This window comes from Aotus nancymaae, unplaced genomic scaffold (genome assembly GCF_030222135.1).
Source record: "Aotus nancymaae isolate 86718 unplaced genomic scaffold, 86718_ANA_hifiasm-v0.15.2.pri h1tg000059l, whole genome shotgun sequence".
Taxonomy (NCBI): Eukaryota; Metazoa; Chordata; class Mammalia; order Primates; family Aotidae; genus Aotus; species Aotus nancymaae.
Window position 1 is genome coordinate 56,924,063 of NW_026988473.1, and position 17,253 is coordinate 56,941,315.

The 17,253-nt window shown below is 38.6% G+C and overlaps 1 protein-coding gene and 1 pseudogene across 7 annotated transcripts in view; one reads left to right on the top strand and one right to left on the bottom strand.

The window, feature by feature from the left end:
• Window positions 1-17,253, bottom strand: part of FCHSD2 (FCH and double SH3 domains 2) — a 298,118-nt gene that overhangs the window by 64,690 nt on the left and 216,175 nt on the right. For 5 of the 7 annotated variants that reach the window (XM_012456915.2, XM_012456914.2, XM_064365266.1 and 2 more), the window contains 2 exons: window positions 2,798-2,893; window positions 558-629 (listed from right to left, as the gene is read on the bottom strand). In XM_012456915.2, coding sequence (XP_012312338.1) covers window positions 558-629; window positions 2,798-2,893 — 168 coding nt within the window. The remainder of the gene's footprint in view (window positions 1-557; window positions 630-2,797; window positions 2,894-17,253) is intronic. The other 2 variants (XM_012456918.2, XM_012456916.2) reach the window with 1 other exon arrangement.
• On the top strand, window positions 12,119-12,535 carry LOC105720401 (centromere protein S-like; annotated as a pseudogene).

Sequence of the window (17,253 nt, forward strand, 5' to 3'; positions counted from 1 at the left end):
ACATTTTGGCCTGGGCGACAGGGTGAGACCCTGTCTTAAAAAAAAAAAAAAAAAAAAAAAGACTTTTTAAATGACTGACGGTCTGGAATGATTTTTTAAATCATAGGCAATTTATCTTTTTCCATTATGAAAAAACAAATTGCTTCCCAAGTGCTGAACACTTCTTAGAAGAAAGAATAGCATAGCAGAAAGAACATTACTATTACAATCACAACAGTAACGTGTCATTAATTTACTCTATTACTTTGGACAAGTCTCCCTTACTAGGCTACAGTTTCCCCTTTATAAAGACAAGATTAGCTCTAAGGTTCTCTCTAGCACACCTACTGAAGAAAATTAAGGTGCTTCACACAAGATTTTTGAAAAATGAGCAGCTCAATTTCTTCACTATAAACAGGGAAGGAAATTCTTAATTTATAAGAGAAAACACAGCTGATGCATCAGGGGCCTTTTATATGTATATACATAACTTTCATCCCAACACCAGGTCCCACCCTTCATTAACATGCAAACCCACATGGCCCATCCCTCCCGCCCTTGTCCCACACCCCATATACCTCAGCTATGGTCATTCTCAGAGCACTGACAGGGGAGAGCTCAATATCCACCAGTTGGGCAGCTTTTAAACTCTGCCCAGTAAAGATTGCACAAGGACAAAAAACAGCATAGAGTTAGAAATTGAAGGCAAACAACACAACACCTAAGAACATTTAACACAGTGTTTAGAAACAAAGGATTTTGGGTTGAGGTTGGGCGGTGGAAAAGTGAGATGAGAGTCACTGTTATTCTGATTTTTCTGTGGAAAACAGCTATGATGAAATAATTTCAAATTAGTCATAACTTTAAGTCAAGCTTGACAAACTTGTCTACACTCTGTATTTTCTAATGCTCTGCTTCATCCCTCCCAGGCTCCAAATAAGTCAAATCATAGGAGAATGTGAATGAGTTACTGGCAAAAGCTGATGGAAAAAAAAAAGGCACTACTAAAAGGGCAAAGGTTGTAATATAGAGGGAAATGCTGATTTCCTGCATTTCTTTATATAGCTGCTAACAGAGCTACTTAAAGTATAAGAAAAGTAATGAAGATATCTCTGGCAAATGTGTTTCTATTAAACTGATACCATTAAACTCTAGAACTATATCATAAACTCCCCTGGTTCTGGTTCTAAATTTATCAAAATGTATGAATATAATTTGACTTTCTTTTTGGCTTGTCTACAATGAGAGAATGTGCTAGTAACGACAACATGTGCCTTCTCATTTTGTAGAAGTTAAACTTCATTTTTATGATACCAAATTAGCATTTTGGTTCTTTTTTAAAAATTCAAATAATGGCAAACATTTCCCACAAACTCAAGGACAATTGCTGTATGCTTTTTAAAAACTGTCAGTTGGAACCAGGCATGGTGGCTCATGTCTGTAATCCCAGCACTTTGGGAGGCTGAAGTGGGTGGGTCGCTTGAACTCAGGAGATCGAGACCAGCCTGGGTAACATGGTGAGATCCCCCATCTCTATTAAAAATACAAAGAAAATAGCCAGACGTGGTGGTGTGTGCCTGCAGTCCCAGCTAATTGGAAGGCTGAGGTGGGAGGATCACTTGAGCCTAGGAGACGGAGGTTAGAGTAAGCTGAGATCATGCTACTGTATTCCAGCCTGGGCGACAGAGTGAGACCCTGTCTCAAAAATAAAATAATAAATAAGTAAAAATAAAAACAAAAATTGCCAACTGCAATCTACAGACAGAAAGTAGATTAATGATGCAAGGGGCTGAGGTGAGGGGTATGGGGAGAGTGGCTGCTTAATGGAGTCAGGATTTCTTTTTAAAGTGATGAATGTTGTGGGACTATAAAGTGATGACAGTGCACAACACTGGAAATGTAGTAAGTGACGGTGAATCAACCCCACACTTCAACCATGGTTAAAATGGTGTTTTGTGTTATGTGTATTTTGCCACAATAAAAAAAAATGGCCGAGGGGTAGAGATATTTTAAAAATTGCCAATTTGAGGTTTACGTAAGTACTTTAATAGTCGAAGAAATCCAAAAGGAATTATAAAAGGACTATAATCTTTTATAGGGCCAACCAAAATATTTCATACCCACATTCATTATTCCATTTATTAATTCTATTCTGGTTAAATTTTTTTTTTTTTTGAGATGGAATCTCACTCTGTCACCTGGGCTGGAGTGCAGTGGTGCAATCTTGGCTCACTGCAACCTGTGCCTCCTGGGTTTAAGTGGTTCTCCTGCCCCAGCCTCCCGAGTAGCTGAGATTACAGGCGCCTACCACCCTGCCTGGCTAACTTTTGTATTTTTAGCAGAGACAAGGTTTAGTCATGTTAGCCAGGTTGGTCTCAAACTCCTGACCCCAGGTGATCTACCCACCTCGGCCTCCCAAAGTGCTGGGATTACAGGGAAGAGCCACTGCGCCAGGCCTATTAAAATTTAGCCACTGATTTCTTTGGAACAACATAAAGAACTTCAGGGAAAGTATAATTTACATTTAAATAAATGTATTGAAAATTTTTTTCCTCCTTCCCTCAGTTGTTTTCAGGTTTCGGTAACTTGTCTTATAACTTAACCTCATTTGGTAGAAGGTTGTTAGCATAAAGATACTGGGTGTGTTGGCCACAATTCAGGAAAAAAAAAGTCGTAATCATTCTGCATTCTTACAGTTTTGTTATAAAACTGATGAAACATACTCAGCTTTTTCTGTCTGTTTATACCAAGGATAACTGTTATTTGAGCACAAACACAACTGAACAACAAATAAAATGAAAATCTGTAATTCCCTTACAGTATCACTGTCACAAGGCTGGAACTGGAAGGGCTGGGGTTTGTGAAAAACAGCATTCTCTTGCAAAAACAGCTGAAGATTGTAGTCCCGTACCACCTAAAGAGAAAATAAAATATCTTTAGGTCTTTAATGAGGTTAAAATGTTCAATTACATTATAAAGTTTAAGATTTATTCTGCTGTTTTCTATACAAATGAGAAATCATCCAACATTGTGGTAAAAAAGAAATGTCACACATTTTATTTTTCATTTTAGACAACGATTATTATTTATCTGTCTGATTTTCTCAAAAATAAATTTGAAAAGGCATAGTTTAGAAACTACATCAGATTTGGGTACTGGACGATATAAAATACTTTAAGAAGGCAAGAAGATAGTTTTACACAAAGCTATTCTGTGTAACGCAGAATAGGGAGCAGATAAGGAAGTACATTGGTCATTTTCATCTCTCCCAGCTCTAAAATCTTATGGGCCTCTTAAAGTCTGCTTCATGGCCATTGCCATCCACTAGGAAACTGCCAGATAATTCTATCCAAGGCACCAAATAGTGTTTGTAGAGTATTTCTCAGCACCTTCCTGAGGAGGTTACACTCTAATTACCATCTTACAGCATACCAAGAAGACAGACTAGAAAGGAATTTCTATAAAAAGAGAATTCTGATACTCAGAAAGCAGCAAAACAAATAGCACAGAAAGACAGACATCTGAAAAGAATTCACTGCATTTACATACCCTGGGAAAGAGTGGAAATCAACATCTGATGGGGCAAAAAACCCCACTTTCTATTTTGCCACCACATCGCTTACCCCTTACTTTTTTTTTTTTCAACATTTCATCACATGTATTTCTTCTTATGCAGTCTAAGCTGAGAATGCCATGTACTTATCTTTCATTTGCAGTATATTATAGCCCATTAGTACCTCTGCCAGAGGATGGGCAGAAGAATTTTTTTAAAAAGTTCAAATTAACTCTGTAGCTCTACTTTAGGAGTCCTGGGAAAAGGGATAATTGAGGAGATACAGAAAGTAGTAGGTATATATTGCATTTTGTTTACCAGTGCAATCCCAGTTCTCTACTGCTTCCCTCCCCCTCACTCGACCAACCACTTATTGAGAGGGTTTACCAGGGCCAACATTACACATAGGGATGTGGGGGATATATAGATGAGTAAGACAAACAAACAAGGTTAGTATCTTGAAGGAATTTATAATCTGGAAACTGGGAGAACCAAATAGACTACATAATTAAAATACACCATGGAGTGTGTAGAGGGTATGAGGAGAAAACAAGGTGATATTTAATCCAGGCCAATGGGGTGAGATGAGGTGAGGAGTCGTTAGGAGCATATGGTCTGGGAAGGTTGGCTGAATAAACATATTCTCAAAGGGAAATGCACTCTGTTCTCTTTTTGGATTACAGTTTTAAGCTAGAATAGTTGTGAAAGCTCATTACAGAGCCCTTAGAGCCTCTCTAATTATCACTCAGAAAAGCTAAGAGGATCACCTCTCTAGTTGCCAAACCTAACCTCAAGCACTATTAACCTTTTTGTTTTGTTTTGTTTCTCTTGAGGAGGAGGTTTCAACCTTTTACAATTTTAAACTCTTTGTTATGGAAAATTTCAAATACATATGTAGTAAAGACAAGAGTAGAATGTATCCTCATGTCTTCATCACCTAGTTTCCAAAATCTCCCTTTGTGGCTAGTATTCTTTCATCTTTAAGCTCACCTACCTCTTCCATCCCTAATTATACTGAAACAAGTTCCAGACATATCATTTCATCTATAAAAATTTCAGTATGACATCTTAAAGATAAGGGTTCTTTTAAGAAAACACATCCGGCCAGGCGTGGTGGCTCATGCCTGTAATCCAAGCACTTTGGAGGCCAAGGCGGGCAGATCACCTGAGGTCAGGAATTCAAGACCAGCCTGACCAACATGGTGAAACCCCGTCTTAAAAAAAAAAAAAGAAAACATATCCATATTACAATTTACAGTAAGCACTTATAAATCAACAAGTTCTCAAATTTCCTTCTTTTTTTACAAAAACGTTTTTCAAATCAGGATTCAAATACAGCCCCCACAATGCAACTGCACGATGCTGTTTAGGCTTCTATTCAAATACAGGTTTCTTTATCTACCTCTCTTTTCCTCCCTCTTCTAATTTAATTGTTGAAGAAACTGGGTTTTTGTTCTGTAGAGTTTCCTACAGTCTTGGAAAAAATTACAAGATGTAATTTTTATTACATCCTTGTAGTATTCTGTTTCCTGTATTTCCTATACGTTGGAATTTTTTTGTTTGTTTTATTTATTTAATTGGGAAGGTAATGTTTACTTACATTAGAAGCCTTGCCTCTTTTCACAAACAGCTGTAGTGGGCTGAATGATAGATTCTCAAAAGATATGTCTGTGTCCTAATTCCCAAAACCTGTGAATGTTACTTCATTTGGCAAAAGGGACTTTGTAGAAGTCCAAGATTGAGTGTGGAGAGGGTTGATTTCTTCTGAAAGTAATTCTTGTTGTATTATAGTTGGCCATCTTTTCCTGGTATCTTCATGTGGTCTTCTCCCTGTGCTTGTTTGTGTCCCACTCTCCTTTTTTATTCAAAAGTTTTAACTTTCATTTTTTGTGGGTATGTAATAGGTATTTATATTCATGGGGTACATAAGATATTTTGATACAGGACTACAATGTGTAATAATCACATCAAGGCAAATGGGGTATCCATCACCTCAAGGATTTACCCTTACTTTGTGTTGCAAACAAGCTAATTATACTTTTTTAGTTATTTGAAAACATATAATAAACTATTGTTGATGTAGTCAACCCTATTGTGTCACTGAATACTAGATCTTATTCATTCTATCTATTTTTCTACCCATTAACCATCCTGACTCCCCGCTACACCTGACTATCCTTCCCAGACTCTGGTAACTATCCTTCTACTCTTTATCTCCATGAGTTCAATTGTTTTAATTTTTAACTCTCACAAATAAATGAGAACATGTGAAATTTGTCTTTCTGTGCCTGGTTTATTTCACTTAACATCATGACCTCCAGTTTCATCCATATTGCTGTAAATGATAGGACCTCATTCTTTTTCACTGCTGAATAATACTCCACTGTGTGTATATATATGTGTATACACACACACACACACACACACACACACACACACACACACATATATATATATATATATATATATATATATATACTGCATTTTCTTTATCTGTTCATCTGTTGATGGACACTTAGGTTGCTTCCAAATCTTGGCTATTGTGAATCGCCCTGCAATCAACATGGGAGTGCAGATATCTCTTTGATATATTGATTTCCTTTCTTTTGGGTATATATCTAGTAGTGAGATTGCTGAATCACATGGTAGCTCTATTTTTAGTTTGTTGAGGAACCACCAAACTGTTTTCCATAATGGTTGTACTAATTTACATTCCCAGCAACAGTGTACCAATGTTCCCTTTTCTCCACATCCTCACCAGCATCTGTGTTATTGCCTGTCTTTTGGATAAAGCCACTTGAACTAGGGTGATATAATATCTCATTGTAGTTTTGATTTGCATTTCTCTGATGATCAATGATGTTGAGTACCTTTTCACATGCCTGTCTACCACCTATTATTAGTAGTATTTTTTGAGACAGGGTGTCATTCTATTACCCAGGATAGAATGCAATGGTGCAATCTTAGCTCACTGTAGCCTCTGCCTCCTGGGCTCAAGAGATCCTTCCACCTCAGCTTCCTATAGACGTGTGCCACCATGCCCAGCTATATTTTTGTATTTTTTGTAAAGGTGGGGTTTCACCATGTTGCCCAGGTTAGTCTTGAACTCCTGGGCTCAAGCGATCTGCCCGCCTTGGCCTCCCACAGTGCTAGAATTACAGACGTGAGCTGCTGCACCTTGCCCTGTCTGCTATTTATATGTCTTCTTTTGAGAAGCGTCTATTTAAGATCTTTTGCCCATTTTTAAATTGGATTATTAGATTTTTTTCCTATAGAATTGTTTGAGCTCCTTATATAGTCTCATTATTAATTACTTGTCAGATGAATAGTTTGCAAATATTTTCTCCTGTTCTGTGGGTTGTGTCTTCACTTTGTTGATTGTTTTCTTTGCTGTGTACAAACTTTTTAACTTGATGTGATCTTACCTGTCCATTTTTGCTTTGGTTGCCAGTGCTTGCAGGGTATTATTCAAGAAATCTTTGCCTAGTCCTATGTCTTAGAGAGTTTCCCAATGTTTTCTTTTGGTAGTTTTATAGTTTGAGGTCTTAGATTTGAGTCTTGAATCCATTTTGATTTGATTTTTGTGTATGGCAACAGATATGGGTCTTAATTCTTCTGCATATGAATATGAATATCCAGTTTCCCCAACACCATTAATTGAAGAGTTGTCCTTTCTCCAATACATGTTCTTGGTAACTTTGTCAAAAATGAGTTCATTGCAGATGGGTGGATTTGATTCTAGGTTCTCTGTTTTGTTCCATTGGTATTTGTTTTTATGCCAGTACCATGCTGTTTTGGTTACTATAGCTTTGTAGTATAATTTGAAGTCACACAGTATGATTCCTCCGGTTTTCTTCTTTTTGTTCAGGACAGCTGGACAGCTTTGGTTATTCTGGGTCTTTTGTGGTTCTATAAAAATGTTAGGATTGTTTTTCCTATTTCCATGACGAATGCCACTGGTATTTTGATAGAGACTGCACTGAATCTGTAGATTGCTTTAGGTAGTAAAACATTTTAACAATATTGATTCTCCCAATCCATGAGCATGGAATATCTTTCCATTTGTTTGTGTCCTCTTCAATTCTTTCCTTCCTTCCTTCCTTTCTCAAGTGATTTTCCTGCTTCAGCCTCCCAAATTCTTTCATCAATGTTTTATAGTTTTCATTGTAAGAGATCTTTCACTTGAACATGGAATATCTTTCCCATTTGCTCCTCTCCTTTCCTCCCCTCCCATTTCCTCCCCTCTTCTTTCTGTCTGTTTGTCTGTCTGTGTCTTTGTCTGGTTTTGTTATCAGGGTAATGCTGGCTTAAGAGAATGAGTTGGAAAGTATTCCCTCCTCCTACATTTTTTGGAATAGTTTGAGTAAAATTTGTATTAGTTCTCCTTTAAGTGTATGGTAAAATTCAGCAGCAAAACCACCCAGTCCCAGGCTTTTCCTTGCTGAGAGACTTTCTATGACAGCTTTGATCTTGTTACTTGTTTTTTTGTCTCTTCAGGTTTTGAATTTCTTTATGGCTCACTCTTGGTAGGTGTATTAGTCCTTTCTCACATTGGTATAATGAACAACCTGAGACTGGGTAATGTATAAAGAAAAGAGGTTTAACTGACTCATGGTTCTTGCAGGCTGTACAGGAAGCATAGCTGGGGAGCCTTCAGGAAACTTACAATCATGGCAGAAGGGGAAGAGGAAGAAGAGAGAGAAGGGGGAGGTGCTACACACTTTTAAACAACCAGATGTCATGAGAACTCACTCACTACCACGAGAATGGCAAGGGGAAGTTCACCCCCATGATCCAATTACCTCCCACCAGCCCCTCCTCCAACATTAGGGCTTATTATCATTTGACGAGATTTGAATGGGACACAAATCTAAATCATAAAGGTAGGTTGCATGCATCTAGGAATTTATCCTTTTCTTTTTTTTTTTTTTTGACAGAGTCTCGCTCTGTTGCCCAGGATGAAGTGCAGTGGTGCAATCTTGGCTTACTGGACCTCTGCCTCCCAGGTTCAAATGATTCTCACACCTTAGCCTCCCGAGCAGCTGGGATTTCAAGTGTGTGCTACTACACTCGGATACTTTTTGTATTTTTACAAAAATACAAAACAAGGTTTTGCCATGTTGGCCAGGTTGACCTCGAATTTCTAGTCTCAAGTGATCCACCTACCTTGGCCTCCCAAAGTGCTGCAATTACAGGTGTGAGCCACTGTGCCCAGCCCAATTTATCCATTTCTTCTGGGTTTTCCAATTTATTGGCATATGTTGTTCTCAGTGGCCGCTAACGATCCTTTGAATTTCTGTGGTATTGGTTGTAATGTCTCCTTTTTCATTTCTGATTTTATTCATTTGGTTATTCTCTTGTTTTTTTCCTCACTAGTCTGGCTAAAGGTTTGTTGATTTTCAACAGTGAAGTCAAGAGTCAAATCACAAATAAACTCCCTTTCACAACTGACACACAAAAAATAAAATATCTAGAAATACAGCTAACAAGGGTAGCAAAGGACCTCTAAAAGGAGAACTACAAATCACTGCCCAAATAAATTAGAGAAGATACAAACAAATGAAAAAACATTCTGTGCTCATGGATAGGAAGAATCAATATCATAAAAATGGCCATACTGCCCTAAGCTATTTATTTATTTGAGAAGGAGTCTCATTCTGTTGCCCAGGCTGTAGTGCAGTGGGTGCAATCTCAGCTCGTTGCAACCTGCACTTCCTGGGTTCAAGATTCTCCTGCCTCAGCCTCCCAAGTAGCTGGGACTACAGGTATGCACCAACACACCTGGCTAATTCTTGTATTTTTAATAGAGACACGGTTTTACCATGTTGGCCAGGCTGATCTGGAACTCCTGACCTCAGGTGATCTGCCTGCCTTGGCCTCTCAAAGTGCTGGGATTACAGGTGAGTCAGGTGCCTAGCCTGCCCTAAGCAATTTATAGATTCAATGCTATTCCCATTAAACTACCATTGATATTCTTAGCTGAACCAGAAAAAACTATTTTAAAATTCATACGGAACCAAAAAAGAGCCTGAATAGCCAAGACAATCCTAAGCAAAAAGAACAAAGCTAGAGGCATCACACTACCCAACTTCAAACTATACTATAGAGCTACATCAACCAAACAGCATGGTACTGGTACAAGAACAGACACACAGACCAATGAACCAGAACAGAGAACCCAGAAATAAGACTGCACATCTAAAACCATCTGATCTTCAACAAACCTGACAAAAAGCAATGAGGAAAAGATTCCCTATTTAATAAATGGTGCTGGGATAACTGGCTAGCCATATGCAGAAAACTGAAACTAGACCCATTCCTTACACCATATACAAAAGTCAACTCAACTGGACTAAAGACTTAATGTAAAACCCAAAACTATAAAAACCTTAGAATAAAACCTAGGCAATACCATTCAGGACATAGGCACAGGCAAAGATTTCATGATGAAAATGCCAAAAGCAATTGCAACAAAGCAAAAACTGACAAATGAGATCTAATTAAACTTCAGAGCTTCTGCACAACAAAATAAACTGAGAAAAAATTTTTGAAAACTAAGCATCTGACAAAAGTCTAACACTCAGCATCTATAAGGAACTTAAACAAATTTACAAGAAAGAAACAATCCCATTAAAAAATCAGCAAAGGACATGAACAGACACTTCTGAAAATAAGACACATATACAGCCAGCAATCATATGAAAAAAGCTCAACATCATTGATCATTTCAGAAATGCAAATCAAAACCACAATGAGATACCATCTCACACCAGTAAGAATGGCTACTAATAAAAAACTGGAAAACAACAAATGCTGGCAAGGTTGTAGAGAAAAAGGAACTTTTAGACTGTTGGTGGGAGTGTAAATTAGTTCAACCATTGTAGAAGACACAGTGGCAATTCCTCAAAGACCAAGAGACAGAAAAACCATTTTACCCAGCAATCCCATTACCGAGTATAATATACTCAAAGGAATATAAATTGTTCTATTATAAAGACATAAGCCTGCTTATGTTCATTGCAGCACTATTCACTATAGCAAAGCCATGTAATCAACCTAAATGACCATCAATGATAGACTGGATATAGAAAATGTGTTACATATACACCACAGAATACTATGCAGTCATTAACAAAGGATGAGAATCTGTCCTTTGCAGCAACATGAATGGAGCTAGAGGCCACTACCCTTAGCAAACTAATGTAGGAACAGAAAATCAAATACTACATGTTCTTATTTGTAAGTGGGAGCTAAATGATGAGAACACATGGATACAGAAGGGAACAACACATACTGGGGCCTACCGCAGGGTGGAGGGTGGGAGGAGAGAGAGAATCAGGAAAAATAATTAATGGGTACTAAGCTTAATACATGTGTGATGAAATAATCTGTACCAAACGCTCCATGACACAAGTTTACCTATGTAATCTGCACATCCTGCATATGTACCCCGAACCTAAAATTAAAGGGGGAAAACAAAGGTTTATTGATTTTGTTTATCTTTTTAAAAAACTAGCTTTTCATTTCACTGACCATTTGGTACACAACCTTTTTTTTTTTTTTTTTTTTTTTTTAAAAGACAGGGTCTCACTGTGTCACACAGGCTGGAGTATAGTAGCATGATCATAGCCTGCTGCAGCCTCCAATTCCTGGGCTCAAGTAATCCTTCCACTTCGGCCTCCCAAGTAGCTGAGACAACAGGCATGTACCACCATGCCTGACTCTTTTTTTCTTTTCTTTTTTTTTTGTATCAGGCCAATTAAAGATTGAAACTGGCCTGTTTTGGAAGATGACTGCTATCTCTCTCTCCTGATTTTATTTTAATTGCATTTTAGGTTTTGGGTACATGTGAAGAACATGCAAGACTGTTGCATAGGTACACACATGGCAGTGTGGTTTGCTGCCTTCCTCCCCTTCACCTATATCTGGCATTTCTCCCCATGTTATCCTGCCCCAACTCCCCACCCCCCACTGTTCCTCCCCTAGATCTCCCCCACAGACCCTAGTGTGTGATGCTCCCCTCCCTGTATCCATATGTTCTCATTGTTCAACACCCGCCTATGAGTGAGAACATGCGGTATTTGCTTTTCTGTTCTTCTGTCAGTTTGCTGAGAATGACGGTTTCCAGGTTCATCCATGTCCCTACAAAGGACACAAACTCATTGTTTTTTATGGCTGCATAGTATTCCATGGTGTATATGTGCCACATTTTCCCTGTCCAGTCTATCATCGATGGGCATTTGGGTTGGTTCCAAGTCTTTGCTATTGTAAACAGTGCCGCAGTGAACATTCGTGTGTGTGTGTCCTTATAATAGAATGATTCATAATCCTTTGGGTATATACCCAGTAATGGGATTGCTGGGTCAAATGGAATTTCTATTTCTAGGTCCTTGAGGAATGGCCACACCGTTTTCCACAATGGCTGAACTAATTTACACTCCCACCAACAGTGTAAAAGTGTTCCTGGCTGCGTACTTTGTCCCCTTGCGCGGCCCGTCGCCTGCTTCGCGGCGGGAAAATCCGACCCCGCAGCATACCACCGCCGCTCTCAGCCCTCGCGCGTTTGCCCAGGGTCGGCCCGCAGAGATGGAAGAGGAGGCAGAGGCTGAGGAGCAGCAACGATTTTCTTACCAACAGAGGCTAAAGGCAGCAGTTCACTACACTGTGGGTTGTCTTTGAGAGGAAGTTGCCTTGCACAAAGAGATGCAGTTCAGCAAAGAAACCATTGCGGCCATTTCGGAGCTGACTTTTCGACAGTGTGAAAATTTTGCCAAAGACCTTGAAATGTTTGAAAGACATGCAAGAAGAACCACAATTAACACTGAAGATGTGAAGCTCTTAGCCAGGAGGAGTAATTCACTGCTAAAATATATCACAGACAAAAGTGAAGAGATTGTTCAGATTAACATAGAGCGAAAGGCACAGAAGAAAAAGAAGTCAGAGGATGGAAACCACAATTCAAGAGAGCTAGCCAAGGCTGGAGTAGTGTAGAGTGAGAAGTAAAGTCTCCTGCCGCTTGGAAAACGCAGCCTTCCACAGGGAGAGCGACCTGGAAATGCATACGGCTGCAAAGGGAACTTTCAAGGGATAAGTAGCAATTACAAAGAAAAGAAAGGCTAAGGCGGCCTTTTGTGCTGAATTCTCCACATTGTTAACTGCAAAAGCTAGTTTAAGAGGACAGGAAAGTCATAAGCAAAATACTCCCAGGTCTCATTCCAGCACATGAAAATAGTGTGTAATTGAATGGTATATATTGGAAATTATATATCTTGCAATTAAAATTGTGTGAGCAATTAAAAAAAAAAAAAGTGTTCCTATTTCTCCACATCCTCTCCAGCATCTGTTGTCTCCAGATTTTTTAATGATTGCCATTCTAACTGGCATGAGATGGTGTCTCAATGTAGTTTTGATTTTCATTTCTCTAACAACCAGTGACGATGAGAATTTTTTCATATGTTTGTTGGCCTCATATATGTCTTCTTTTATAAAGTGTCTGTTCATATCCTTCTCCCACTTTTGAATGGGCTTGTTTTTTTCTTGTAAATCTGTTTTAGTTCTTTGTAGATTCTGGATATTAGCCCTTTGTCAGATGGGTAGATTGCAAAACTTTTTTCCCATTCTGTTGGTTGCCGATTGACTCTAATGACTGTTTCTTTTGCTGTGCAGAAGCTGTGGAGTTTGATTAGGTCACATTTGTTCATTTTGGCTTTTATTGTCAATGCTTTTGGTGTTTCAGTCATGAAGTCCTTGCCTATGCCTATGTCCTGAATGGTTTTGCCTAGATTTCCTTCTAGGGTTTTTATGGTGTTAGGTCTTATGTTTAAGTCTTTAATCCATCTGGGGTTAATTTTAGTGTAAGGTGTCAGGAAGGGGTCCAGTTTCTGCTTTCTGCACACGGCTAGCCAGTTTTCCCAACACCATTTATTAAACAGGGAATCCTTTCCCCATTGCATGATTTTATCAAGTTTGTCAAAGACCAGATGGTTGTAGATGTGTGGCATTGCCTCTGAGGCCTCTGTTCTGTTCCATTGGTCTATATCTCTGTTTTGGTACCAGTACCATGCTGTTTTGATTACTGTAGCCTTGTAGTATAGTTTGAAGTCAGGTAGTGTGATGCCTCCAGTTTTGTTCTTTTTGCTTAGAATTGACTTGGCTATGTGGGCTCTCTTTTGGTTCTATATGAAGTTTAAGGTGGTTTTTTCCAGTTCTGTGAAGAAGGTCATTGGTAGCTTGATGGGGATAGCGTTGAATCTGTAAATTACTTTGGGCAGTATGGCCATTGTCATGATACTGATTCTTCCTAACCATGAGCATGGAATGTTTCTCCATCTGTTTGCGTCCTCTCTTATTTCGTTGAGCAGTGGTTTGTAGTTCTCCTTGAAGAGGTCCTTTGCATTCTTTTTTAGTTGTATTCCTAGGTATTTTATTCTCTTTGTAGCAACTGTGAATGGCAGTTCGTTCTTGATTTGGCTCTCTTTAAGTCTGTTACTGGTGTATAGGAATATTTGTGATTTTTGCACATTGATTTTGTATCCTGAGACTTTTCTGAAGTTGCTTATCAGTTTCAGGAGATTTTGGGCTGAGACCATGGGGTCTTCTAAATATACAATCATGACATCTGCAAATAGAGACAGTTTGACTTCCTCCTTTCCTAACTGAATACCCTTTATTTCTTTTTCTTGCCTGACTGCTCTGGCTAGAACTTCCAGTACTATATTGAATAGGAGTGGTGAGAGAGGGCATCCTTGTCTAGTGCCAGATTTCAAAGGGAATGCTTCCAGTTTTTGCCCATTCAGTATGATATTGGCTGTGGGTTTGTCGTAAATAGCTTTTATTATTTTGGGATTAATTCCATCAATACTACGTTTATTGAGGGTTTTTAGCATAAAGGGCTGTTGAATTTTGTCAAAGGCCTTCTCTGCATCTATTGAGATAATCATGTGGTTTTTGTCTTTGGTTCTGTTCATATAGTGAATTACATTTACAGACTTGTATATATTGAACCAGCCTTGCATCCCCAGGATGAAGCCTACTTGATCATGGTGGATAAGCTTTTTGATGTGCTGTTGCAATCGGTTTGCCAGTATTTTATTGAAGATTTTTGCATCTATGCTCATCACGGATATTGGCCTCAAGTTTTCTTTTCTTGCTGAGTCTCTGCTGGGTTTTGGTATCAGGATGATGTTGGTCTTATAAAATGATTTGGGAAGGATTCCCTCTTTTTCAATTGTTTGGAATAGTTTCAGAAGGAATGGTACCAGCTCCTCTTTGTATGTCTGGTAGAACCAGCTGTGAACCCATCTGGACCTGGGCTTTTTTTGGGTGGTAGGCTCTTAATTGCTGCCTCAACTTCAGACCTTGTTATTGGTCTATTCAGGGTTTCGACTTCTTCCTGGTTTAGGCTTGGAAGGATGCAAGTGTCCAGGAATTTATCCATTTCTTCCAGGTTTACTAGTTTATGTGCATAGAGTTGTTTGTAATAATCTCTGATGGTGGTTTGTATTTCTGTGGAATCTGTGGTGATAACCCCTTTATCGTTTTTTATTGCATCTATTTGATTATTCTCTCTTTTCTTTTTTGTTAATCTGGCTAGTGGTCTATTTTGTTGATCTTTTCAAAAAACCAGCTCCTGGATTTATTGATTTTTTGAAGGGTTTTTTGTGTCTCTATCTCCTTCAGTTCTGCTCTGATCTTAGTTATTTCTTGTCTTCTGCTAGGTTTTGAGTTTTTTTGATCTTGCTCCTCTAGCTCTTTCAATTTTGATGATAGGGTGTTGATTTTAGATCTTTCCTTGCTTCTCATGTGGGCATTTATTGCTATATATTTTCCTCTAGACACTGCTTTAAATGTGTCCCAGAGATTCTGGTACGTTGTGTCTTCGTTCTCATTGGTTTTGAAGAACATCTTTATATCTGCCTTCATTTCATTGTTTATCCAGTCAACACTCAAGAGCCAGTTGTTCAGTTTCATAAAGCTGTGCAGTTCTGAGTTAGTTTCTGAATTCTGAGTTCTAACTTGATTGCCCTGTGGTCCAAGAGACTGTTTGTTATGATTTCCATTCTTTTGCATTTGCTGAGGAGTGATTCACTTCCGATTACGTGGTCAATTTTAGAGTAGGTGTGATGTGGTGCTTAGAAGAATGTATATTCTGTGGATTTGGGGTGGAGAGTTCTGTAAATGTCTATTAGGTTTGCTTGGTCCAGGTCTGAGTTCAAGTCCTGGATATGCTTGTTAATTTTCTGTCTCGTTGATCTGTCTAATATTGACAGTGGAGTGTTAAAGTCTCCCACTATTATTGTGTGGGAGTCTAAGTCTCTTCGTAAGTCATTAAGAACTTGCTTTATGTATCTGGGTGCTCCTGTATTGGGTGCGTATATATTTAGGATTGTTAGCTCTTCTTGTTGCATCGATCCTTTTATCATTACGTAATGTCCTTCTTTGTCTCTTTTGATCTTTGTTGGTCTAAAGTCTATTTTATCAGAGACTAGGATTGCAATTCCTGCTCTTTTTTGCTCTCCATTTGCTTGGTAAATCTTCCTCCATCCCTTTACTTTGAGCCTTTGTGTATCCTTGCATGTGAGAGGGGTTTCCTGGATACAGCACACTGATGGGTTTTGGCTTTTTATCCAATTTACCAGTCTGTGTCTTTTGATTGGGGCATTTAGCCCATTTACATTTAGGGTTAATATTGTTATGTGTGAATTTGATCCTGCCATTTTGATGCTAGCTGGCTGTTTTGCCCATTACTTGATGCAGTTTCTTCATTGTGTCGATGCATTTACCATTTGGTATGTTTTTGGCATGGCTGATACTGGTTGTTCCTTTCTATGTTTAGTGTTTCTTTCAGGAGCTCTTGTAAAGCAGACCTGGTTGTGATGAAATCTCTGAGTAATTGCTTATTCATAAAGGATTTTATTTCTCCTTTGCTTATGAAGCTTAGTTTGGCTGGATATGAAATTCTGCGTTGAAAGTTCTTTTCTTTAAGGATGTTGAATATTGGCCCCCACTCTCTTCTGGCTTGTAGGGTTTCTGCTGAGAGATCTGCTGTGAGTCTGATGGGCTTCTCTTTGTGGGTAACCTGACCTTTCTCTCTGGCTGCCCTTAGCATTTTCTCCTTCATTTCAACCCTGGTGAATCTGATGATTATGTGCCTTGGGGTTGTTCTTCTTGAGGAATATCTTTGTGGTGTTCTCTGTATTTCCTGGACTTGAATATTAGCCTGCCTTGCTAGGTTGGGAAAGTTTTCCTGGATAATATCCTGAAGAGTGTTTTCCAGCTTGGATTCATTCTCTTCGTCACATTCAGGTACACCTATCAAATGTAGATTAGGTCTTTTCACATAATCCCATATTTCTTGGAGACTTTGTTCATTTCTTTTTACCCTTTTTTCTCTAATCTTGCCTTCTCGTTTTATTTCATTGAGTTGATCTTCGACCTCTGATATCCTTTCTTCTGCTTGGTCAATTCGGCTACTGAAACTTGTGTACACCTCAGGAAGTTCTCGTGTTGTGTTTTTTAGCTTGATCAATTCATTTATATTCTTCTCTAAGTGGTTTATTCTTGTTAACATTTTGTCAAACATTTTTTCAAGGTTCTTAGTTTCTTTGCATTGGGTTAGAACATGTTCTTTTAGCTCAGAGAAGTTTCTTATTACCACCTTCTGAAACCTGTTTCTGTCAATTCATCAGACTCATTCTCCATCCAGCCTTGTTCCCTTGTTG